This window comes from Gasterosteus aculeatus, chromosome 12, assembly GCF_964276395.1.
Source record: "Gasterosteus aculeatus chromosome 12, fGasAcu3.hap1.1, whole genome shotgun sequence".
Classification (NCBI taxonomy): Eukaryota; Metazoa; Chordata; class Actinopteri; order Perciformes; family Gasterosteidae; genus Gasterosteus; species Gasterosteus aculeatus.
Window position 1 is genome coordinate 19,949,564 of NC_135700.1, and position 24,337 is coordinate 19,973,900.

General features: G+C 44.2%; 3 protein-coding genes across 6 annotated transcripts in view; 2 read left to right on the forward strand and 1 right to left on the reverse strand.

The window, feature by feature from the left end:
- The first annotated feature begins 3,078 nt into the window (after positions 1-3,078).
- slc12a1 (solute carrier family 12 member 1) lies at positions 3,079-14,644 on the forward strand. Its single transcript, XM_040167898.2, has 26 exons — positions 3,079-3,505; positions 4,215-4,355; positions 4,671-4,746; positions 5,607-5,702; positions 6,142-6,281; positions 6,364-6,474; positions 6,573-6,684; positions 6,797-6,924; positions 7,137-7,221; positions 7,828-7,985; positions 8,070-8,177; positions 8,263-8,386; positions 8,478-8,579; positions 8,796-8,951; positions 9,045-9,144; positions 9,300-9,411; positions 9,756-9,896; positions 10,462-10,568; positions 10,682-10,764; positions 11,200-11,307; positions 11,739-11,867; positions 12,124-12,235; positions 12,895-12,981; positions 13,129-13,264; positions 13,352-13,419; positions 13,515-14,644. Exons 1-26 carry the CDS (start codon positions 3,263-3,265, stop codon positions 13,648-13,650), a joined length of 3,099 nt encoding a protein of 1,032 aa, XP_040023832.2. The 5' UTR covers positions 3,079-3,262; the 3' UTR covers positions 13,651-14,644.
- A 599-nt stretch (positions 14,645-15,243) lies between these two features.
- Positions 15,244-18,304, forward strand: dut (deoxyuridine triphosphatase). Of its 4 annotated transcripts, none has more exons than XM_040167962.2 (7): positions 15,244-15,838; positions 16,328-16,493; positions 16,813-16,904; positions 17,029-17,073; positions 17,181-17,255; positions 17,706-17,776; positions 18,179-18,304. In XM_040167962.2, the coding sequence occupies exons 1-7, from the start codon at positions 15,835-15,837 to the stop codon at positions 18,233-18,235; spliced, it is 510 nt and encodes a 169-aa protein (XP_040023896.1). In that variant the 5' UTR covers positions 15,244-15,834; the 3' UTR covers positions 18,236-18,304. The 4 variants fall into 4 exon arrangements, with proteins under 4 accessions (XP_040023896.1, XP_040023892.1, XP_077941748.1 ...); XM_040167958.2 differs by having other exon boundaries at positions 15,254-15,637; XM_078085622.1 differs by having other exon boundaries at positions 15,421-15,838; positions 16,127-16,493.
- A 273-nt stretch (positions 18,305-18,577) lies between these two features.
- The window catches only part of fbn1 (fibrillin 1), a 48,312-nt gene continuing 42,552 nt past the window's right edge, over positions 18,578-24,337 (reverse strand). The window contains exons 61-66 of the mRNA XM_040167956.2: positions 23,705-23,821; positions 22,470-22,598; positions 22,240-22,359; positions 21,483-21,714; positions 21,199-21,382; positions 18,578-20,251 (exon numbers count right to left, since the gene is read on the reverse strand). Coding sequence (XP_040023890.1) covers positions 19,865-20,251; positions 21,199-21,382; positions 21,483-21,714; positions 22,240-22,359; positions 22,470-22,598; positions 23,705-23,821 — 1,169 coding nt within the window. The 3' untranslated portion in view covers positions 18,578-19,864. The remainder of the gene's footprint in view (positions 20,252-21,198; positions 21,383-21,482; positions 21,715-22,239; positions 22,360-22,469; positions 22,599-23,704; positions 23,822-24,337) is intronic.

Below are 24,337 nucleotides of genomic sequence, written 5' to 3' on the forward strand. Positions count from 1 at the left end.
TCTGCGTTTGGGTCTTTTCCAGTGGAGGCAATACCTGACAATCGTGTGTGTATGTATGTGCACACACGATACGGTCCCGTGGTGATAAGGCAGGTCATGTTCACACTCAACACACTTTAGTCGTTACGAACGTGATCATTATCGCACCATTGTCTCAGTCACCTGTGTGACACCCTTATCTGAAATCTATTTTTAGTGGAAAAAAACACAGTCCCTTTGCACCCTGGTCTAGAAGCCCACTTCCCTAAGGAAAATAACTAACCCGACTGGGGGTTGTAAATCTATTACATTTTAACAAATGTGCTACTTTGCATTGAATCTTCATAGGTAAAATACTGATCACTTCCCTTCTGTGATTGGAACCAAGATAGACAAATGACTCATCTTTGCAAATAAAGGGAAAAATTCTGAGAACGTTTTACATTCTTCTGCACCCAACAACAACAAAAAGATGTCAGGAGCAATAAAAATGATAAGAAATATTTATACTTCAGAGAAACTAGGACACTACTGTAGCACGAACTCCTTGTTACATAGTGTAGGACTAATGACTAAGATGAATATTGTACCTTTCGTTTTGCAGATTATCAATGAGCAGTTTTATAACTTGTGGTCTTCGGACCTCACAAGCTATGTCCTTGATTTGTTGTGATAAGACCAGTAGATAGAGTATGCCTTTCTATAACTAGCCATCCAAACTCTGTAAGATACAGTAATTGTAAGGAACTCAGACTACTTCTCTAATCGCTGTAACCCTGTTCTGAAATGAGCGGTAAATCTTAGCCCTCCTGACAGACTTTTACCGTATTGAAAACCTCTAAAGGAGGAAAAGGTCAATGATTACCTACCACAACATTTATTAAAGTTTCATGTCAGTTATTAATGATAATAAAGCCAAAATGTTTAATAATTTACTTTTGAATGAATCTAAATGACATTTTACCATGGGGTGACTGCGGGTGAGTGGAGAGGCGGTTTGATCACAGGCCCTGCTAACCGAGTGTCCTTGGGCACAAGACACTTAACCCCACCGTTGCTCCCGTAGCTGTGATTACTGTTTGAATGGCGTGAACGTTATTTACTGGTGGGCAGGTGGCACTTTGCATGGTAGCTCCTGTCATCAGTGTGTGAATGGGTGGAACTGGGTGAATGATGGCAGGTAGGCTAATGCTAAAGCGCTTCGGGACTCCATTTACTATAAGGCTTTTTCTATTGCAGGTTTCTTCAAAGAAGCATTCAACTTTCAGTGCAGAAAGATATAGTGTAATGATTTTCTATCCGAGCAAAGAACGAAGTTGCTCTTCCCTCCGTTTTCGTTTGCCATAGTTTGCGTTTTTAGAGCTGCCAGCTCTGTTAGCTCTGTTAGCTCTGTTAGCGCTGCCGGCTCCGTTAGCTCTGCTAGGTCTGTTAGCACCGTTACCTGAGAGCCGACTAACTAACTTGCATGTGAAAAAGCAACCAGCGTGTCCAGAGTCTCGTATTAAAGAGTCTCGTATTAGATTTAAATTAAATTAAATTAAATTTGTTAAAAATACTCAAAAAGAATATAATTTTTTTCAACACAATGAAATGACAGTGAACCAGTGACTCAGTTAGTTAGTTAGTTTTGCACTTAATAAATTTGGTGTCTGCAGGTTTATAGCACCACCCCACCACCCAGAGATCTTTGTTCGACCTGCCGCCCCCCTCATCTAAAATTTCAGAGTAGAAATATTGTCTGATCTCAATAATAATAGCAAACACAGCAGAGTAGATCATATTTGATGGGGATATTTCATTCTTTATCTGACTGACAGATATAATTAAGTGGCTGAGTGGAGTATATATAGTTGAGATTAATACCCGACCTTTCATTCATTGCAGCCCTTTAGTATCAGTAGAACATTCCTGTCTGCCGGTATCTGCACTTTGTCTTATTGCAGTGAGCAAAGTACAGTTGGCTAAATCCATTACAGGGATTTTGCTTTGCCTCTTTGGAGCACTTTGGACATGATTCCCTTGTTCTGTACAAACCGGAGCAAATGCACCTGCTGCCACAGATTCAACCGTCTCTGAGGAGCACTGCAAACTCTGAATTTACTCAAGCACAGCAGACAGAAGTCCACCAGGACTAATAATTAAAACAAAACATGCATTGGTGGAAAGTAAGTACATGCACTACTGTACCACTGCACGTTTTTACACAGTGCTAAAGATAATTATTACCAGTTAAAATCACAAATCTGATGAAATCTGAAGAAAGTGAGAAGAGGGCTGTGCATTACATTCAGAGTGGAAAGATGTCCATTGTTGTAGAAAACCAGAACAGCGTTGAGCCACTGTGTTCCAAACGGGATAAACATTGCGAAATTGATTGTCTCCTTTCAATCTGCACATAAAAACATGCGCTGGAGTATTTTTGTCAGCCTCCAGTGCACCGAAGGTCAGATCTCCAGTCATTAGCCTGCCTTTCACTGTGTGCATAAATCACTGTTTGTCCCTAATAAGGAAGTTTAGCTATTAAAAAGTACTTTATAGTCCTTAGAAGTCCTGTGGCGTGTTCCTGTAATTCATGGTGTCATATTAACTGGCTTTACTAACTACTTGGGTTATGAATTATATATTTGTTCTATTACACCTTACTAGCTCATTTTTCAGCCACAGGGATACACATCTTAAAGTGAGCTTAACCTTGAAATCTTTCCTACTTGGTTGGCATCCTCCAGTGGGAACTTCCATGTGGATGTGTCCTGGTGATTCATTCAAAAGGCCCACATGTTTGAGGAAATAGACCCATAGACCCATAAAAAGACACCACAAGACAACGTGTGCTGTTGCCCTGCACTTCAGACAATAATATTAGTAATCAGTTCTCCAGAAGCAAAGGCAATGAGAGCCTTTATCTCTCGTTTGGTGTTTATGACTTGGTTAATTGTTAAGCAACGTCTTTGTGTCCCCTAGGATGGGGCAAGGACATATCTGACACCCCTCGTTCTGTTTTTCTGAGGGTTGATCCAGAGAGTTGGCCAATAGCTGGCAGCCAGTGTATGACCATGGGATGCAGGGTATAAAGGTAGGCCATCCTAGACAAACTGATCTTACGCACAAGAAGCTCAGAGCAGCAGACGAGATCTCTAGAAGTCTAACTAAAGCCCAGTTCATACGTCAATAAACAAGGACAACGGCGCTTGTTTATACGGCACTCGGCTCTCTTAAAACCCCGTTGGATGACTGAAGACCCACACTGCGGTTTGATTTTTGACTTCTGAAGTCAACCTTCCTGATGGAGAGGCACAGGTCTGTCGGCGGGGAACGCGATAACCCCGGTTTTGACTCCACTCTGGATGAACCCCCCGTGTACCAGGAGGCTGACCACCGGACGGTCCGGCCCTCGGTGGTCAGCGCCTTTGGTCACGACACTTTGGACCGCGTGCCCAACATTGACTTCTATCGCAATGCAGGCAGTGTGAGTGGTCACCGGGCTGTGCGACCATCCCTGCAGGAGCTGCACAACGTGTTTCAGAAGGTGAGTGCATGTCTCCGAAGTTGTTACTTTCTTGTCCTTTTTATTTTGCTCCTAAATTTAAATGACTGACTCTTTAACTGCAGTCTTTGTTCTGCTCCCGACCTACATGGTCCATTTACTCATGTCTAGAACAGAGTACAACCAGATCTTTTACAGTTGTTGATCATTCAAATGTCATCTCCAGTGTCCACAGTTCAGTCATAACATTTTTGCTCAAGGACTCGTGAAACTTGTTATAAAAGTTATATCTGAGACCGACTATCACAGTTTTAAGAGTCAGAAGATTCTGGACAGACGATTTAGTCAGAAAGTCATCCATCTAAAATGTTCTGTCATCTCTAATCATGCATAGATAGATAGATTTCCAAGGGGAAACGTGTGTGCAATAGCAGCAGTACAGTAAATAAAATTAAATAAAATAGCAGAGCAAAGGAGGTCAAATGAGGTCTGTCGTGTTCTTTCATATTCAGTCAAGAGGACACACAGTAGTGTAATGTCTCTGTAAATGTAAACTGCCGTGCATCACTGGGATGCCAACCAAAAAAACAGATATCGCCGATTCCTAATAATGATGCGCCTACTCATGATTTCAAAATGAACCAAGACATAAAATGCCAACAGCACAACCGTGACTGTGTTCCAGTTTTATCATTCAGAGAAACTTGCATGTTTCCTTTACCTTGTATTCGCTTGTACATTTTCGCTGCAGAATGGAGAGATCTCCGTGCCGGACACCGTCAACGACGATGGCGAGGGGAGCGATGGGACCCCCTCTGACGATCTGGAGTCCGCCATTCCTTCAGACGCCAAGGGAGGAACAATAAAGTTTGGCTGGATAAGGGGCGTCCTGGTGAGTTTACACCGGGTCGGTTCGGGTCTCCCGTGCTTCATGGAAGCATTGGCGCTTCACATAACTGTGACGTGGGGGCTTGATGTGTTAAGGGCCAAGTGAGCACTGCTGGGTCATCGTTTGTGTTGCTCGGAGGAAATTAAAATAAAAAAGCCCCAAAATGTTTGGTGCTTTAAAAAGATATATGTTTCATATGGTTATACCGTTGAAAAGTATTAAGCATGTCACTAATATGGGTGCTTCTCTCACTTAAAAATAACAATAATGAATCACGACAACACAAGAACGTAAACGTATCGCTCTTCTGTTTCACAGGTGAGATGCATGCTGAACATCTGGGGTGTCATGTTGTTCATCCGTCTGTCCTGGATTTTCGGTCAGGCAGGCTGGGGTGAGTGAGTCACGGACACACTTGCCTTCCAGGCAATATTGTTTTAAGAACCGTTGTTACTGTTTGTTTCCCTTAGAAATATTCTCTTCCCACAAGACAGGCATCTTTTCAGAATGGACCAAATGTTGAGTTGAAAGAATCAAAGCTGCTAGGGAGGAAATTAAATTGATCAAGAGGTTTTATTATTTTAGATTTTTTTTAAAAAGCCTTAATACAAAATCTGAAACCAAGTACAACATAAGCGAAGCCAAATTGGGGAACCTGAGCTGGGGCTACTGCTTACTCGCTTCAGGTCCAACAGTGTGGGACATCAGCCTCCCAGCAACACAGCAAAGCTCCAACATGATCCATGGCTGCGTTTCGCCTGACACATATAGCTGTTTTACTAACACACAGCCCAGTTTAGGTTCAGAATTATTGCTAATATAGACCTTAAAAAAAGCATAATCCATCAACATTAAAGCCCAAAATGAATCTGTTTAATAGTCCTTAAATCATGGTTATTTTCAGGGTGATAGAGGTGATAGAGTCAATCTCTATGAGCGATCGGTGTGTGTGTTGTGTGTAGTTGTGTGTGCGAGGGTTATGGATAATGGGGAAATTGTGTGAATGGCTTTGTGAGTACGTTCATTGCTTGAGAACCAATCGATCGGCAGCAGCTCCTGTTCAGGCAGCGTAACTAAAAGGTTTTGAGAAGTAGAAAAAGCTGCAGGTAGTTCGGCTGGCGCTCCGGCTCCGGACTCCTCTGAGAATTCACAATCCGAATCTTTAATGACTGGACACTTTAACAAAAACGCCTGAGCTAGTTGCGGTTAAGAAAGTAGTTATTTTGAGCTGTTGTGCGAATTTGTGCGTTTCAGGTCTGGGAATTGTGGTGATTGTTCTCAGCTGTGTGGTCACCACTATCACTGGCCTTTCCATGTCTGCCATTTGTACCAATGGTGTGGTCAGAGGAGGTAAGGCAACCCCAAAGCCTCATGTCGCAAACCTTCACGCAGGCATTTCATTCATGCAGAGCCACAGCGGCTGTCTGTTTAAATATTAATCATAGATATATAAAGCCAGAGATAACACACACACTCATCCTGATTGTGTAGATAAAGACAAAGGCTCAAAATGGCACCTGAATGTCACCTTGTCTCGCTTTTGCAGCTTTCTCAATTTGTCCCGACATATAAATCAATGGATCAGTGACATGCCGATTAATCATCCACCACTGTTATGCTTCACAAGCCACATAAAGAGAATTTCAAAATCAGCTGTTATCACCTAAAGAACATATCATGGATCCAAGGACTTAAGTCTGAACATAATGGCTTCATGTGAAGCGCTTTGAATTGCCTTGTTGTTGAAACGTGCTGTACGAATTCTTTGCCTTCATCTTGTCATTTTCAGGAGGAGCCTACTACATGATATCTCGCAGTTTGGGCCCAGAGTTTGGCGGCTCGATCGGCCTTATTTTTGCCTTTGCCAATGCGGTGGCTGTAGCCATGTACGTGGTGGGGTTCGCCGAGACCGTGGTGGAGCTGCTCAAGGTGTGTGCGAGCTTCGGTGAAAAAAGGGGCCTCGATGTTTGACCATAAACTCATCCGCGTCTCTTCCGTCCCTCCTGCTCAGGATAACGATCTCCTCATGGTCAGCGAGATAAATGACATCCGAATCGTCGGCTGCATCACCGTGGTGCTGCTGTTGGCCATATCAGTTGCTGGAATGGAATGGGAGGCCAAGGTCAGAGATGAAGAATAGTGCTTTTCTACAATCTCTGGGCTTGTTGTGGTAAAATATCCAAGCAATCATCTGAATTCCAATTGTTTTTGTCCACACAGGCACAAATTCTTCTACTCATTATCTTGCTGGTCGCCATAGTGAACGTATTTGTAGGAACTTTTATTCCTGTGACTGACAGGAAGAAATCTGAGGGCATCTTCAATTATCAATGTAAGACACCTTCTCCACAAAAGAAAATGAAAAATATGAAGATTCTAAACGCCAGAGCTCTCTTCAAGTAATTTACGTTCTCCCTCTCAAATTTCTCTCCCCTCTCTCGCAGCAAACATATTTTTAGAAAACTTTACCCCAGATTTTCGAGACGGTGAGAGCTTTTTTTCAGTGTTTGCCATCTTTTTCCCTGCTGCAACCGGGATCCTTGCTGGAGCGAACATATCCGGCGACTTGCGGGTACGTTTCTCATATCGACGTCAATGCATAACAGATCTTTAGCTGCTACGGTGCGCAGGTTCCTCAACAAAAACAATTGGACATATTATTCTGTGAATGAAGTGAATCTAAAGCTGTTTTACTTTCATGATTTGATGTATGTTCATCACAATAACAGTCGCCTTCACAGTCACCGTTATGGAATATGTTGAAACGCACATGTTGCTTTACAGGATCCCCAGGCTGCCATACCTAAAGGCACCTTGCTGGCCATCCTGATAACTGGTGTCACCTATCTGGGTGTGGCCCTCTGTGTTTGTAAGTACAGTAATCCCTCGTTTATCGCGGGGGTTACGTTCCGAAAATGACCCGCGATAAGTGAAATCCGCGAAATAGAAAACTTTTTTTTTTTTTTACAATTAGCAACTATTACATGTATACAAATACAGTGACTCGCGTGTAGGCCGTTTCACTGCTCTTCAGACTGGGCCGCTGCATCCTGACTGCGCTCTGCAGTGTTCTCTTCTTCTGAAGCCCGCGGTGCAGGTGTGTTTGTTCGGGAGAAGAACATAGTGATAGGCAGCTGTTGTCGCTCTTTTTTCTTCTTTGCAAAAAGATCCTTGTACACCGACATGCCACCATCGATTACGTTGGAGAACTGTAATGAACGGCTCGGGAGTGAGTTTTTAGCGAATCAGAATGCAGAGCACAATGCACCAAAAAAAAAAAAAATGCAATATGAAAATCCGCGAAATAGCGAATCCGCGATAAGTGAACCGCGAAGTGGCGAGGGATCACTGTACTGTAATCCACAACACAACGACACTGAGAAACCAATCTTCTCTCAATAACACGTATCAGTATTAAATGTGAGGTTTGCTGCTGGTGTAAGCAATGCATTGGTTCTTCTCTCTGACTGGTCAGCTGCCACCGTTGTCCGTGACGCCACAGGAAACGCAACTGACATCATTACTGCTGGAATGGTGTGTAATGGTTCGTCGGTGGCTGCCTGTGAGCTCGGCTATGATTTCTCTTCCTGCGCGGTGGAGAAGTGCAAATTTGGCTCGATCAACAACAACCAGGTAGCCGGCCTTTCGAACTCTCTTCTGCACCACGGAAGGAGCCCTTTTGGTTTGTCTCTGACACTCTTTTGACCCCCGGTTCAGGTGATGACCATGGTATCTGGGTTTGGTCCCCTCATCATTGCTGGAACGTTCTCAGCCACACTTTCATCGGCCCTGGCTTCCCTCGTCAGCGCTCCCAAAGTCTTCCAGGTCAGTTACTCAACACGTTTTCTTTTATTTTTATATATAAATGTATGTATATATACATAAATGACTTCTCTCTGTCTTTCCTCAGGCACTGTGTAAAGACAACATCTACAAGATCCTGCATTTCTTTGCCAAAGGATACGGCAAGAACAACGAGCCAATCCGAGGCTATGTCCTCACATTCATCATTTCTGTGGCCTTCATTCTCGTTGGTCAGTTCAACTGTCTGTCATCGCCTTGTCATCTTTACCTTAAACTGCATTTTAGAATCCAAATTAACAGATCTTTTTTTTGCATGCGCAGGTAACCTCAACGTAATAGCTCCAATCATCTCAAACTTCTTCCTGGCATCTTATGCCCTCATCAATTTCTCCTGCTTCCATGCATCCTACGCCAAGTCTCCAGGTGGGTCTGTGAAATATATCGACACAAGGCAATTAGTTCAATAGTACCAGACTTAACATATTTCCTCGGAGGAACTGAGTTGAACTGGTAAATTCAAAGTAAGGTTTTAATACTGCATGTCATAGTTCATGGAATTTAGATCTGTACAGTTTCCCATCACTTGTCCAAAAGTCTGCAGTTGAACTAAATTTGGTCTTTGTTGTGTCATTGCTTCAGGTTGGAGACCAGCGTATAAATTCTACAACATGTGGCTCTCACTGGCGGGCGCATTGCTCTGCTGCGTTGTCATGTTCGTCATCAACTGGTGGGCGGCTCTACTCACGTACGCCATTGAAATTCTACTTTACGTCTATGTCAAAGTCAAGAAGCCAGGTAAGCTGCATGCAGGTGTTTCACCGTTTGGAAAGACATTCTTGACGTCTGCATGTTGGATCTAACCTGCCAGGACTCGTGTCTTCCCTCCAGATGTGAACTGGGGTTCGTCCACGCAGGCGGTGACGTTTGTAAGTTCGGTCAGCAACGCTCTGTCTCTGTCTGGGGTAGAAGATCACGTCAAGAACTTCAGGTAAAAACCACATCGCATCAACGCTGGTGCAAATATATTTTTATATATATTCAAAACAATGCAACATTTTTATTCTAAGAAAATGCACCTTTTCTGGGGAAAGCGCTTTTGTTTTCTGACAGACAGCATATACAACTTTCTTGTTTCTTTCTCAGGCCTCAGATCTTAGCGATGACGGGCTCAGCGCGGTCCAGACCAGCTCTCTTGGACCTCGCTCACTCCCTTACCAAGAACTATGGACTCTGTATAGCCTGTGAAGTATTTGAGGTAAGGTTCTATTGTTATCCAATCATTTGCATTTTATTTAATGTAAAACACTGCATATTACTACGGTTGTCTTTTACAAATATTGCTCTGATCTTATATCTATTTACTTATTTATTTTTGTCAAACTTTTATTGAAATCAGGATTTGCACATCAAGCAAATTGAACTTGTGCAGAGTGCCGACTTCACATATTCATGCAAACATCAGGCAGGGATGAATACAAACTCTCTGGGTGCCTGAGACTGTAGTTCAGGATCAGTTGTGTCTTCTGAATGTGGATGTATCTCTCTCCCACACACAAAGACACTTTCACTTACATTCAATGTACGCTGTGATCTCTCCAGGGGCCAAGATCAGAGACCCTCGAAGAAATGAATGCTGGCATGGAGAAGAACCAGCTGTGGCTCAGGAAGAGTAAACGCAAGGCTTTCTACTCTGCCGTGGCCTGCAACAGCTTCAGGGAAGGAGCCGAGAGCCTGCTGCAGGTCGGTCATTTATTTACAATAACACGTCTTTAACTGACGAGGGGAAATAAACCTCCTTAACCATGTAAATCCATTCAATAAACTTGTAACCCGTGCCTTTGAACGGAAGAACACAGCAGGTTCAAACCTGCGTGAACCGGTTTTATTGAGAAATTGTGTCCTTGCGACGGCGAGTACCCATTACTGTGTTCTGATTCCTGGAGGAGGCAGATGAGGAGGGAGTTAATGAGGAGCAGGAGAACAGTCATATGGCTCTGGCTGTCGCTGCGGGCAGATAAGGTGTCCGGATGGCTTACTTCAAACAGCACGGCAGATTAAAACCCTATAATTGATTAACACTGGAATGGTTGGGTCGGTGCAGACAACGTTATATCTGTGATTTGGTCATAATTTCAGGCAGTAAAACCGCCTTGCAGCAGTCTTGTATACTACATGTTGAGTCTTTGAGCCAATGAAGACTCGAGGTTTTGCAGCCACAGGGTGACATTTTGACTAGTGGTGCTTCGCTTATCTGATATGGGGTTTTGTCTTTATGCTATCTGCTATCGGTGTTGTGCTTTTACAGGCTTCTGGTCTTGGGCGCATGAAGCCTAACACATTGATGATAGGCTTCCAGAGAAACTGGAGGACTGCGGGCATAGAGGCAGTGCAGAGTTATGTGGGAGTTCTGCAGTAAGTTACAGACAAATACACAAGAGCACACGCGACAATAACGTACACGATGACTGGACGTAGACGGAAGGAGTGTTGGAATGGTGTCGTCATTCTCTTTTTGCTTTTCACAGTGATGCATTGGACTTTGAGTACGGGACAGTGATATTGAGAACGAACCACGGACTCGATGTGTCGCACATCGTGGAAGCTGAAGGTCAGTTTAGAAACTCCTTTTACAAATATCTCTACTATATGTTTTAAACCCGAATGTGGGTTAAGATGAAAAACAATGGCAGGAAACACAGTGTATTGCCGCAAAATAGCAGCATTAAATAAATAAGCAGCAAAAAATTGATACAACATACAGCAGCGAAGGAGAAATAGAGTAGTCCACCTAAACTGACTTTAAAAGAACTTTGACTGCTTTAATCAACCAAAAGAAGAACAGGGACAGTGACCCTGATAAGCCGGGCACTTTGTTCTGTAGATTGTTAGGTATTTATTAAGGTTGGGTAATTACCAGATAAGATGGTTTAATAACTGCTAGTTAACAGCTGATCTTCTGTAGAGATACCAACGATGATAGTAATGCAACGCTTATTCCCAGACATATGTAACATAAACAGGAAATATCTTTTTTTTTTTTCAGATGAGAATGAGCAACAGGCGCTGGACAAAGACATGATGCCCAACGGTGGGAAGGCAAAAGGACTGTTCAGCAAGTCCAGGAAGTCCAAGCAAGTGCTCACGACCAGAGGTACGTCTCCACAGACGTTGTTTCTCTCTCATCAAGTCTGAGCCGCCATTTCAGAAAGGCCTCAGTGAGATGCCTCCGAGGGTGCAATCCAAAAATATGGTCCCTTAACGTTCCACTCCGAAGAGCAGCCCTTTAACACTCGCTCGGTCCGTCTCCACATCCCTCACTCACACACGCATAGAAACACACACGGATGAGCTTCATCCTGGAAAGACTTTAGTGGTCGATAGTGTGCAATCTGGATCCGACTCGTTGGAACGCTGAACGTGAGAGTTGTCTGTTTCGGATGATGTAGAGTCGGCTCTTAATGGTTATTGGCACTCAGTTTCCCATCTTACTCAAGTCTCTACACGTCCCTGATGAATAGGATTGAGTTCTACTCCCCCTCTCCCTCATCCACTCCTCATTTGTTGTATCTTTTTCTCTCTCAGTGTCCGTGTGCGGCCCTCCGCTCCAGCAGGACGACAAGATGAATGAGAAGCTGTTGGAGGCCAGTTCTCAGTTCAAGAAGAAACAGCCTAAAGGCACCATCGATGTGTGGTGGCTGTTTGATGACGGAGGTATGATGATATGAGGATCCCTCATGATTCTCATGAGACAGTCACTGGCTCCTTGATACTTTTGCGGGCAGCATGGAAGGGATAAACAAAGAATTAACAACAATGGAAAATTAAAATAGTAGCTAAAAAATGACAATAAACTATAAGTTATAAACGTCGGATGTGGTATCAGTTGAGCCCTGGCTGAAGTTTCATCTGTAATGTAAAATTACCAGGATACATATTGAACAATAGCACCAATTGCAATGTCTCTCAGGTCTCACCCTGCTGCTCCCGTACATCCTCACCACCAGGAAGAAGTGGAAGGACAGTAAACTGAGGATCTTCATCGCAGGGCAGCCTGGACGCTGTGAACAGGACAAGCAGGAGTGAGTCAAAAAATACAATATAGATTTGATCTTAAAGCTAGAGTTGTTAAGTTCTTTATTCCGGGTTCATTGTGTCACATTCTAGACTGGTTTGCACAGCTGCCGACACTGTATAGCAACCCAAAACAAAGGAAGAAGCAAAGCATTTCAGAGATGTGGAAAAAGTATCGTTATTGGCGCCCAAAGGCTCATGGCGGCAGCTAGCCGAGGCTAATCTATTAGCTATATTTTCCTCTGTTTGCCTAATAGTTTGCTATCGGTTTTACAATCACAAACGGGATGACGTATTAAGTTAATGATTACTCTTCAATGGATGATGTTTACAACATGAACCAATGCATGAAGTGCATTATTAAGCTCATGCTCGCCTGCTTGGAGGCTCTGACAGGTTGGAGAGAGCTGCAGGTTGTGGAGTATATTTTCTGTTTCCGCCATTTCCAGAAGAGTGCCTACTCTGGGGTACCAATTGAATTACAATATGAAGAAAGGTCATTATGGAATGATGCCATAAAGTATATACTTCATACCCCAGCTTTTAATTAATTGTGAAAATCCTGATCTGAAGTTTCATAAGCCAACAACATTTAGCATTAACTTCAAATAAATATCATCATATATATAATGGTTCTTCCGTGTGTGATCGTCTGTCTGTCTCTCAGGATGAAGTCTCTGGTGGAAAAATTCAGAATTAACTGCACGGACATCAATGTCATTGATAGCATCAACGTCCCGCCGAGCGCTGACAGGTAATTGACGGTTGTGAGAGCAACAGCGGACCAGATGTTGCTGCGGATACGGTCAACTTCAATCACCTCAGAGTATCTGCATGTTATGAGAATACAAAAATGGATATTTTCCAGATTCAGCTCATGCTCTTATCTGCTTCCTTCCAGCTATAAGAAGTTAGAGGACATGATTGAGCCTTTCTGCCTGCATGAGGCGTCTAGAGACACCGCTCAGGCTGGAGCCATGAGGAAAGAGCACCCCTGGAAAATCACCGACCAAGAGCTGAGCACCTTTGAGGAGAAGGTAAAACCACTGACATTTGGTATTTTGGTTTGAAGCTCTATGAGTTTGTAAATGAACTGTTGGAAAGTAAACGCTGCTGTTTTACAGACCAACCTCCAGGTACGACTGAACGAGGTGCTTCAGGAACACTCTAAATCAGCCAATCTGATCATTGTGTAAGTACAGCCAACTGTCGCCTGCATAACGCGGAAGCTTTGTACAACATATCGGTGTTTCTAACGCGCTCTCCGTGTGCCGTCACCCCCTGCAGGAGCATGCCCATTGCTCGTAAGGAGTCTGTCTCGGATTTCCTCTACATGGCCTGGCTGGACATTCTGACAAAGGACCTCCCGCCCACCCTGCTCATTAGAGGCAACCACAAGAGTGTCCTAACGTTCTACTCCTGAGCACCACGCATGTATCAGCTAACCTTTAAATGAGATTAATGGAAGTACCACAATTGTGGACCGTGTCCATCAAGCGCACCAGACCCTTGTTGTTTAGGCCAACGATATAACACACAAGCAGTTTCAGTCAACCCTGATGAAGGCATTCACACTGACGGTGCTAAGACGAAAAAGTGCAAGAAATATTTCAAAAGAAAACACAGAAAAGTTGGTCAGCTGGTGTATACCTAAAAAATCGTTTTCAGACACAGCAAAATATTTACCCATTACCAGTTTTCATCACCTTTGTCCGGACTGTGCCTTTTCCGTGTGGCAAGTTTTGCCAGCGTGCCAGTAGACTGTGTGGCTACCGGTGTAATTTCTCAGGGTTTTGTATGAATGCCGCCAGTAAGGAACAAGGAACTAGTTTTAATAAAGAAAAATGTATTTTTGACATTCCGCTTGTAACGTCTGAATGTAAAATTAGGAGCTCCGGCAAAGTTTAACCTCTTTGGAGTACAGGAAAAAAGGTGCAATGCTCAGATTGTTAATGTATATATAAAACGAAAAGCTAATTATTTTTGGTTTGGAACAAAGTTTGACCAAACGTCTTTCTAACTAAGATCAGCCGAGAGAACAAAGCCAAAGACACAAAGCTTCTTTTCAATGGTTTCACTGCGTGACTTTGTTGCCTGCTGCATTGATTGTAAAATAAATGTACATAGTAGATGTTTCTTAAATGATTGAGTCCATTGTTTTAATGGTTCCATTCATTTTGAAGCATTCCTTGATATTCACTGGGTTTATAATATTCATCTGTTTCACCGTTTGACATTGTGCAGGCTACTGTTTAAATATTTAAATACGTTTAATGTTAATACCACAACACATGTTTTGTTTAAGGAAAATGGAAAAAAAACTATTTTTCTGTAAATTGTGCCATGTTCTTCTTCCTTGTAATTATATCATCTTGATTACATCGTATAAAGAAATAAAAAAATGTTGAGCTGCTCAGATTCTTGTCTTGTCTGTCATTTATTCGGTAAGTTGTTGAGATAATGTCAGATATTGTTTTTCTACAGAAATATGTCAGGATACTGGTAACTCGCTTGTGACACAAACTATTGTACCTTACTTGAGTACTTTCATTAGCTAAAACTATCATTATAAATATTTGTAAAAGTGTGTTCAATATCACCACTGATGTTCAAACTTGCTGACTCAATATTTTAGAATCTGACTTTATCTTAAGTGATAGAGTTTAAGGAGAAAGTTGTTAAAAGTCAATATAATGATTAGATTGTATAATTAGGAGCAGATAGAAACATTATTAATACAAAGGTAAATAGCATAGCAATGTGCAATGTTTTTTCAGTGTCTTTTGGTTATTGATTCTGTTCTATCTTTCGGGCCAAAGGTAGAAAGATGACAAGACAAAAATGCATAAATCTCTTTCCAGCTTTCTGTTTATAACAATGCTCTGGCCAAATGTCCACGCAATGCACCTTTGATGATCTTGGATATCTAATGCATAAGTGCACGAACAGATTCTAGTTTACCTTTCATTATTTCAGTTTTGTTTTTACAAATTAGTAAACGAACCAATCGCTGCACATTCAACGGTAAGCGCGATATCAAGTGTTCTCGATATTCCGACTCCCCTTTGCCGCAGTGCACGGCCCTGAAGAAGACCCCTGACTCAGTGTTGGGGAGAGGGAGAGAGAGAGAGAGAGAGAGAGAGAGAGAGAGAGAGGGAGAGAGAGAGAGAGAGAGAGGGAGGAGGAGCTGCATTGAAGGAAGGAGGCGGAGGAGGAAGAGGAGGTGCAGCGCATCAGCTGAGAGGATGTTAGCGCTAAGTTAGCTGTTAGCTTGTAGACGACGTTAGCTGTAACTATGACACGAACGCTGCTGAGACTAAGGGGTCTTCAGCGACAATGTTCTGCGGTTTTTCATTCTCCACGTCTCATAGGGAGGGACTTTCGTATTCAGACGCTTACTCTAAACAAAGGCAAGCGAGTTATTAGGATGGATAACGTTACCTTTAGCATTAGCGACATCTCAAGTGCTTATTGTTGTTGTTAGCTTTGCTAGCCTGCCTACTATGTTGTACTCAAAGCGGCTCTGGTTTTAGTGCTCTGCATTATGTATCCGTCATGCACTTTGACGTAAAGACAGCCAACACTACCTCTGCATTATTCTGGTGCAATGCGTAAGTAAAGCGAGGCTTAACATTACACACATACTGCATTATGACATTATTTCAATAGAGGTTAACGTTAACGGAAGTCTCGCGAGAACACGTTGTCATGCGACGTGATGACGAAAGGGTTTCCATAGTTACACAGCTTACTTACTTTCTTGCCGATTTAACGTTAACGTTGTATATAACAAAATATGACACCTCCATCTAGATTAGCACATGTCAATGTAGTATGTGACAGTTATGTATAAATGTGTATGGGCGCCTAAAGCTGCATTTCATCACGTTTTTTTGGAGGAGGAGGGGCTAATTTGGCGGACTTTCGGCGCGGGATATTTGATTCGAATACTGGACCCACCGGCGCAGAAGCTTCTGAACTCTCCAGTGGTCCAGTTGTGTTACCATTCGGCTCGGAAATAACTCGTATTTTGTCCGTCTAAGTATATCGGTGTACTCTCCGTCTTAACCGTGAGCCCTTTGCCGACATGCCCGTCCTAGAAGTCACTGGCGTTACTGATGCATCGGCTGTTTCTCCCTCGAAGAGGCCAAAGACCGAGACAAAGCCCGCGGAAAATGGAGCCGTCCTCAGGTTTGCAAAGCTCTCTGAGCACGCCACGGCCCCCACCAGAGGCTCGACGAAAGCAGCGGGATACGATCTCTACAGGTCGGTTTATACGTTTAATTCATACGACGTTTAGGTCTGCTGATTCAATTAATGTGAGCAGCGCATGGTTTTTGGATTTAAATGTCCGTATGATTCAAAAACCGATCGCATGTTCTTTTAACGGGACGTTTTTAACGCCCATGTGTGATTCGTGTGATCGTAAAAGTCACTTCAGATGTTTGTGAACGTGCAACGTCAGCTTGTGCTCGGACAAAAATGGTGCATTCAAGTGCAAACCTGAGCCTTGTGCTGTATAAAGCAGTGTATTGTATGACGACATGTGTGGACCAGCTGACCACAACCCTCTGAATTGAAACAGTGCATATGACTACACCATCGGCCCCATGGACAAGGCCATTGTGAAGACGGACATCCAGATCGCAGTACCACATGGCTGCTATGGGAGAGTGGGTGAGTGTTTGGACCCGCTGATGCAACTCTTGCACTGCGTGTTTTTCCCGCTTTGTGTCCTTTTGCTCATTGCACGTGAGAACAGCAGCTGCTAAATGTGTCTGTCCGTTGTGTGATTCCTCAGCACCGAGGTCTGGACTGGCAGCGAAACACTTCATCGATGTTGGCGGTGAGTCTTTGCAGTCTTTTTGATCTGGTTCTGATAAGAACGCACGTGAGGTTTTTTAACACTTGAGACAACCAGTCATTTAAATTTTTCCTGCGTGTTCTCCTCAGCCGGAGTCGTAGATGAAGACTACCGAGGAAATGTGGGAGTTGTGCTCTTCAACTTCAGCAAGGACTCTTTTGATGGTGAGTCGTGGCATCAGTGAAATACATCGTCACCTTGTATAAACAATCCCAGAAATAGATCACCAATAGATTCTATTAATGAGGCCGGAGCCATAATATCCATGCGTTTTGTTGTCTTTTCTGGAGGAATGTGATACCATAAGGCACATTGTTGAGTTGTATTTGTTCCAGCAGCAGGGGGAGTTGATATGGCCGAATAAACAAGGGTTGTTGCATTTCTATTTTGCTGTCTTTTGTAAATTATTCACTTATTTTATGCAACACAACTTGCTATAACTCATCTGAAATTAAAAATAATTAAATGTGTTGCTATGTTGTAGAACTTTTTGAATCCTGTACGGACTTTATATTAAGACTAAAGATATTGAAAATGGTTTTATACCTTTTTTAACTAAAATGTTTGTTTCTGAAATCCCTTATCGCCTCTCACGTTTCTTTCCCTCTTTCCAGTGAAAAAGGGCGACCGAGTTGCTCAGCTGGTGTGTGAGAGGATCTGCTACCCAGATCTGGTGGAACAAACGGTAAACTGCAGGTTAAATAATCCTCAAACGATCATGTATAGAGACTCTGTTTCCAGTTTATTGGGTACACTGAGCTCAAACCAATGAAGTTTAATACAGTGGTCCGCCAATAAATCCGTCCCTCCTGACCGCTCAGTGTCCAGTGTTTGTCAGCTGTGCTGGCGAGGTGTTGGTTTAACTTAAGGGTCATTTTGGACGTTTTAGTTTGTAGAACCACAAACTATTCTGTGAAAGGATCATTCCGTTGAAGCAACGCCTCAACACAGTTGAGCTATTTATCTCCTTTACGTATGCTTAAAACTGACAACTGGGTGTACTCAACCTATTTCAAGTCAAGTGTTTGGCTTTATGTGATGTCATCGGATAAATGTTAATCATGATTTCATGGCTGTGTTCTTTCAGACGCTCGATGAGACGAAGCGTGGTGCTGGAGGTTTTGGATCGACTGGACGCAACTGAAAACTAAATGATCCAAATGTTACTGTTGTACATATATTGATTTTGTGAAAATAAAGTTGTTATTTTATACTTTGGAGAGTTGAGTATTTTTTACTGGGACTGTTGTAGTCTGACCTGCTGGAGTAAAATAAATCGTCCACACGGGGGCCGTGCAGGACAAGAATCGCGTTCCAGCCTAATAAGTAAATGAACACCCTAAACATGTAAAGCTCATACGTTTCCATTTAACTAATGCGATTCTCACTAAAACATTCAGCGATTTCTAACAAAGCTAGCAGCATTTAGTTTAAATTTGTGCCATTAATTGTTGAATCTGGATAAAGTAGAAGTTACAGCAGTGAATACATATACACCAAACATGTTTTTATTGTGAATTTACAACTAAACCCTCACTGATGTGAACACAGACTGATGTCCGGCTGGTCCGTGGCAATGGAGCACTGATTCTATTTTGTGAGAGTGTTTGGCCACGAAAGACCTCAGTGCATAATCATGAAGGCCCAGGTTTGGCGTCATCAATGTGTGTGTATATGTATACACAGTTTACAAAGGAAGTAGTTGGTCATTATAAGCACCATTACAAACCCCTCTATTCCAGGGGCTTCCCCTAGTTAACAAATGCTTCATAGATTAAAAGTGGCATCGATTATTACAGTATAAACACAATTTACATGTAGTATAGAGGAGCGCGGACAGGCTACGCGGCGAGCTGTTACTGTTGCAAGGACATGAAATCTTCAGGCTGACCAATGGGATTGTGTCGTTGACTACTGAGTTTTGTGTAGTAGTACAGTGCATGTGTAGTTTGTGGACGTGTTCGGCTAGCACCAGTAGATAGGAATTGTTCTAGTCAGTAGGAAAGATGGAAAAGCCTAATTTAAATAAGCAGTTGGGAGTCATTCAAGCTCAGACACGGCTACATCTCAATAGTCCAGAGTGGGTTCCTTTCCTCTCCTAAACATTCTCATAATTTAATCTACGCTCCATTAAATTAACATCATGGGAAGGAGAAACGTGTTCACTTTCGTGTATCCAGGTTGGTTAGTTAGTTGTTTTCCCTGGGGGGGGGAGGAAGTGAATTTTATTGCGGACTATTGGGACTCACCCTTCCACCGAGGCGGGGTTCTAAAAAGAAAAGAAAAAAAAAAAACTCAGCCTTTAGAGCTTTCTGCAGTCCTCATGCCCTTCAAAGTGGCACCTGATTCCACATATCGTCGCACAACACCAAACCGTACAATTAAAAACCACTCACATTCTCAACAGTGCTTCACACACAGCTGAAGTCGTGTGTCGGGGGGGGGGGCAACATGTTCTTCATTTTGACTGAAATCTGTCACACTGCCTCATTCAGCTGGCGTTTTGCACCAACATTTTAGCTAGGATATGTAGAATCATCTTTGGCAATCAAACGATGCAGTCCCCCCCCCTCCCCCCTCCCCATCCCATCCTATTCCCATCCCTCCCCTTCCTTGTCTCTTTGGTGGCGAGCCGTTCCGCCTGTGGGAGCGGGTGGAAGTTGCCTCTAACCGCTGATCCAGAGTCAGGGATGTTTGGCGTTTGGCGTATCGTGAGCCTGTCGCTGGATCAGCCGCCGCCGACAACATCCGCCGGGTCTCAGTCCCGTGGCGGTTAATGGAGGACGATCTGCACCCTCATCTTCAGTACGTCTCCCAGCTGTCCAGTGAGGTAGTCTTTATCGTGTCGGTCCTCCAGCGCCGCCAGCTCCTCCTCCCTGTAGAGGGGCACGCTGCTGATCTGCAGGGAGTACGCCCCCGGGGGGAGGGCCTTCTTCTTGCTCAGGTGCAGGTAGCTGACGCCCTCGCGCTGGTTGATCTTGAAGTAGCCCCCTTCGTTTCCGTAGTCGATGCTGTAGCGCACGTGGTCGCTGAGGGCGGAGAGGGCCGGGGTGAACTGCAGGATGTGGGCGCGGCTCCCGAGGTCGCTGACGTTCAAGTGGAGGCGCAGAGTGTCCTCGACGTCCACGCTGGCCAGGCTGACCATCTCCTTCTCGGCCGGCTGAGGGGAAGAAGAACGCGGTCCAACCGTTAAGTGGATGTAGGACGTGTGTTCTACTGCACAGAACGTTTTCTGTCGTTAATCCAGCAAGGGAAAGGAACAAGTTGTAACTGGAACAAGTTGTTGTTTGTATCCATGACAAGTCCAAAATCTAATTGCTTCCTCATTTGAACCTTTTAGATCCTGCTAGGACACTGTCAATTTGAAGGGTTCTCAATGAGTCAGATTTCGTGGACATCATGTGTCGTCCCGTGTTGTGTGCTCATGGTGAGCAACAATGTCAAATAGATTGATACCAGCCCAAATACGCAATACAAAGCTAAGCTCGTCTATCACACTAAGGGCGTGGTGATCTGTTAAGATATTGTTTTCATAAAAAGCGCTCGGTGAATCGCCGGAATGAAACGGAAATTTTCAGAATTAGCGTTTGAATTCTTGAGTTATTGTCAAAAACATGTTTTGTGAGGTTGCAGTAACCTTGTGCTACCAAATTTTAATCAGTTCATCCTGGAGTTGCCAAATTTGAATACGTTCTGTCAAGGCTTTCCTGGGAGGATGGGACGCACGAAAACCAGAAAACTTTCTCTGGCTCACTCGGGGAATAAAAGATTTTAGTGACGCATTGAGTCATTGAGCTGATACCACCCACAGAAAGATCTGAGCGGAAACTAAAAGGAATGTTTCAAAACACGTTTCTATGATCAATACATTTCATGATTCAGATGTTTGTGGCCACATTTTATTTCCCAACATAAATATCAAAAGGCTTTTCCCACACTACCAGGGACAAAATCTTCAGGGTCAATTCGAAATCTTTTCCCTCCATTTGTTTATTTCATCGTTGGCCCGAAAGTAGGACAATCCACGCACATTGTGAGAGCACTGGACTAAATTGAACTAATCTTCATCGGTTGAATATGAATGCGTCCTCGTTGCTCACAGATTACCTGCACGTCCTGCTGCGGCTCCTCCTGCGTGGAGTTGCTGCTGCGGCGTTTGCGTCCCTTCTTGGGGTAGCCGTTGATCTTGCATTCGTAGCAGGCCTCGGGGGACAGCGAGTTATCGTCCACCTCGCCTCCCTCCCCGGCCCCGGAGTCTCCCCCGGTGAAGCCCAGACCCGTGACGCAGTGCCTGAAACGAAGACAAAGGCCGACGGGTCAACCGGAGACGTCCTCGAGGTTAAGGGGTGGGTTTTTTTTTTTCGAGCTTTTCTGCTGCTCCGCTCACGTACCCTTGTCCCGCACGGAAGTACCCCGCGGGACACCCGCACAGGTAGCCCCCGTCCGTGTTGGAGCAGCCGAACTTGCAGGGGTTGTGGCTGGTGGAGCACTCGTTGACGTCGGAGCAGCCGCCGCCCGTCTGCTCGTAGTTGAAGCCGGTGGGGCAGAGGCAGCGGAAGCTCCCCAGGGTGTTGTGGCACGACGCCCCCCCGCAGATCTGGCTGTTCTGGCACTCGTTCTCATCTGGGTCACAGGAAGTCGCACGGGAAGCAAAAACAAAACGAGAGGTCATTTTCCGGTTAAAGGACACAAACAATACTGGGAGAGTCTTCTGTGAACGTCGTAAATATGGAATATGTGGGGAGATTCAAACTAAAAATAAATGTTTGGCTAACAAAAGCGCTTTATTTCGGAGGCATCACACAGACGCGCACACACGGTACCACACAATCACTTTGTGTATGCTGGAACTATATCAAGCTGCACCAACAGTTTGGTCTCGCTTTTCATTACTCCCACAACATCTCTAACCACCACCACCAGAGCATTTTGTTTAAACATAACATGTCCTTTTCTCATGACCTTACCACAGAAGGAGAAGGGTCAAACCTCCACAGGAAAATAAAAACATATTTGTATTCCAAGAGTGGCAGGGAAAAAAAAAAGAAGGCTCCCGGCCTCCAATCCCAAACGCCGAGGCTGCGCAGTTCATACTGCGACTGCGTCATCGGGCTTCCCCAAACGGAAACCCTTTTTCTATTTACTCACCCACACACTGGTTCCACTGGTAGTGCTGTAGGTATCCCTGTGGACAGCTGCACCTGTATCCACCCACCAGGTTCTGACAGCCATGCTGACACCGGTGGTTGCCGTCGCACTCGTCCATATCTGTCAGCGGCACAATGACACAGTAAAATGAAACAGTCAGAGCCTGCTCTTTTTTTTCCTCCCCTGCAATCAACTGATCCCGGTGGTTGGTAATCAAACGGTCGTCAGACCTTCACATGCTTGTCCGTTGGGATCCAATGAGAATCCCCGCTGGCAGTCGCAATTGAAGCTTCCCGGAGTGTTCTGGCAGGCGCCGTTGGAGCCGCACAGATTGGGGTCGGACGCACATTCATTGTTGTCTGCACGCAGAGGAGGGAAGGTTCAGACGAGGGTGAAATGGGGACACTTGACGTAAAGGGTGATTAAAACACTGATTTGGGTGTGCAGTCATTAGACATTGTCCTTCTAATAGGACAGGTCCACTATGGGCCGGTGGCACAAATGATCTCACAGCCTGCAGGGGTTTAAGAATACAGTCTCTCCCCTACTGTGAGGGGGAAAGCTCATTCTTTCATTTATTTTGTCCAACACCATGATATATGACTGCATAAACTGTTCAGCGACGGCGATAAAAGAGAAGATTGTCAAATGCTGATCCTGCGTCTTTTTACAGTCACCACATGTGTTCCCAGATTTAGATATTTGCTTGTTGATGCATTAAAAAAAAGCGTAGATGGAAGGTCTAATTTTCCAAGTATTGCTTTAGAGGAAGCAGCACTATTCTAATGGAAAGAGACACATCGTTCTTAACAGCAGCAGATGTAACCGAGAGAACACGAGGATCTCACAGTCAGTATTTACCAAAAAGTATTCAGATCAACAACAGCCTGTTTGGACGATGGGAGTTTTAGTGTCCTCCACTAAAACACGTTAGCAATAGTTACTGATATATGTGGATATTATGTCACACCCACGTTTCTCAAACCTCCTGACTCCTAAATTAACACACGCCCACACCTAATGTGTGTCATTTGCCCCGTGTTATTCCGATGGTCAAACTGAGGGTTCCCTGTGCCTAATTTAATGTGAGGTCATGGGAGCCGTTTTATGGTCTGGAAAAAAAAAAAAGATTATAGTTGTCATGGCGATCCACTGCAAAGTTCCATAACAAAACATTGCTAAGCTGCCATGACTCCAAACCAGTCCAGCCTAATACGATCAGTGTGGTATCAGCCAGAGTCCATTAACTCTGAAGAAGAGTTTGTAAAGATTAAGGTCGTTCAGGGGACTTTATGAACTTGGCAGGAAGACACTATATGAAAGGATACCATTCTTTGTGCATATCACATTATATTAGAGCGGAGGCTGAATTAGTTCAAATGTATAATGCATAATGAGCATTTCTGATTAGTATAAGTATTTGTGCGTGCAGAGTGATATGTATATTGTGCATTTGTTGATTTACCGATGCAGGCCGTGTGATGCTGGGTGAAGCCGGCGGGACATTTGCAGGTGAACCCGCCGATGGTGTTTACACACAAGAACTGACAGTTGTGCTGTTTGGTCGAACACTCATCCAGATCTGAAAAGAAAGAAGGGTTTTACCACATTAAGCTGACTAAACGTTCTACAGAAAAGTTCAAACTGCTCAGCAGTTTATGTAGTTCACCTAGGATACTGTTCTGGATCACTAGTAATGTTTGGACGCTGCTCGTTTCTTGTGAGTTTAATTTCCAGTCCTTCTACAGTCACTGACCTACAAGTGAACTGCAAACGAACCACACACCGGAAACACGGAGGGGACCGTGGAGTGGGAAACTAAAGCCACGGTAAATAAAGATGAAAGAGGACCTGAAAAAGCTGAACACCACGAGCGAGCTTGTTTAGACTCGCAAACAAGCCGAATAAACGGAGACAGGCTGCGGTTGCAAGGCTACACGCTCACGAAACAAACACGTGCGCATAGACACGGCGGGCCGAGGGGAGCCGATCCCTGGCAGGGGGCCCGACCCACTCGGCAACGCCGTGGCTGTGGCCGGGGAACAGAGTCGAGCATGACATACACTGTTGTTGTCCTCGATGGGAAAGAGAGCATGGG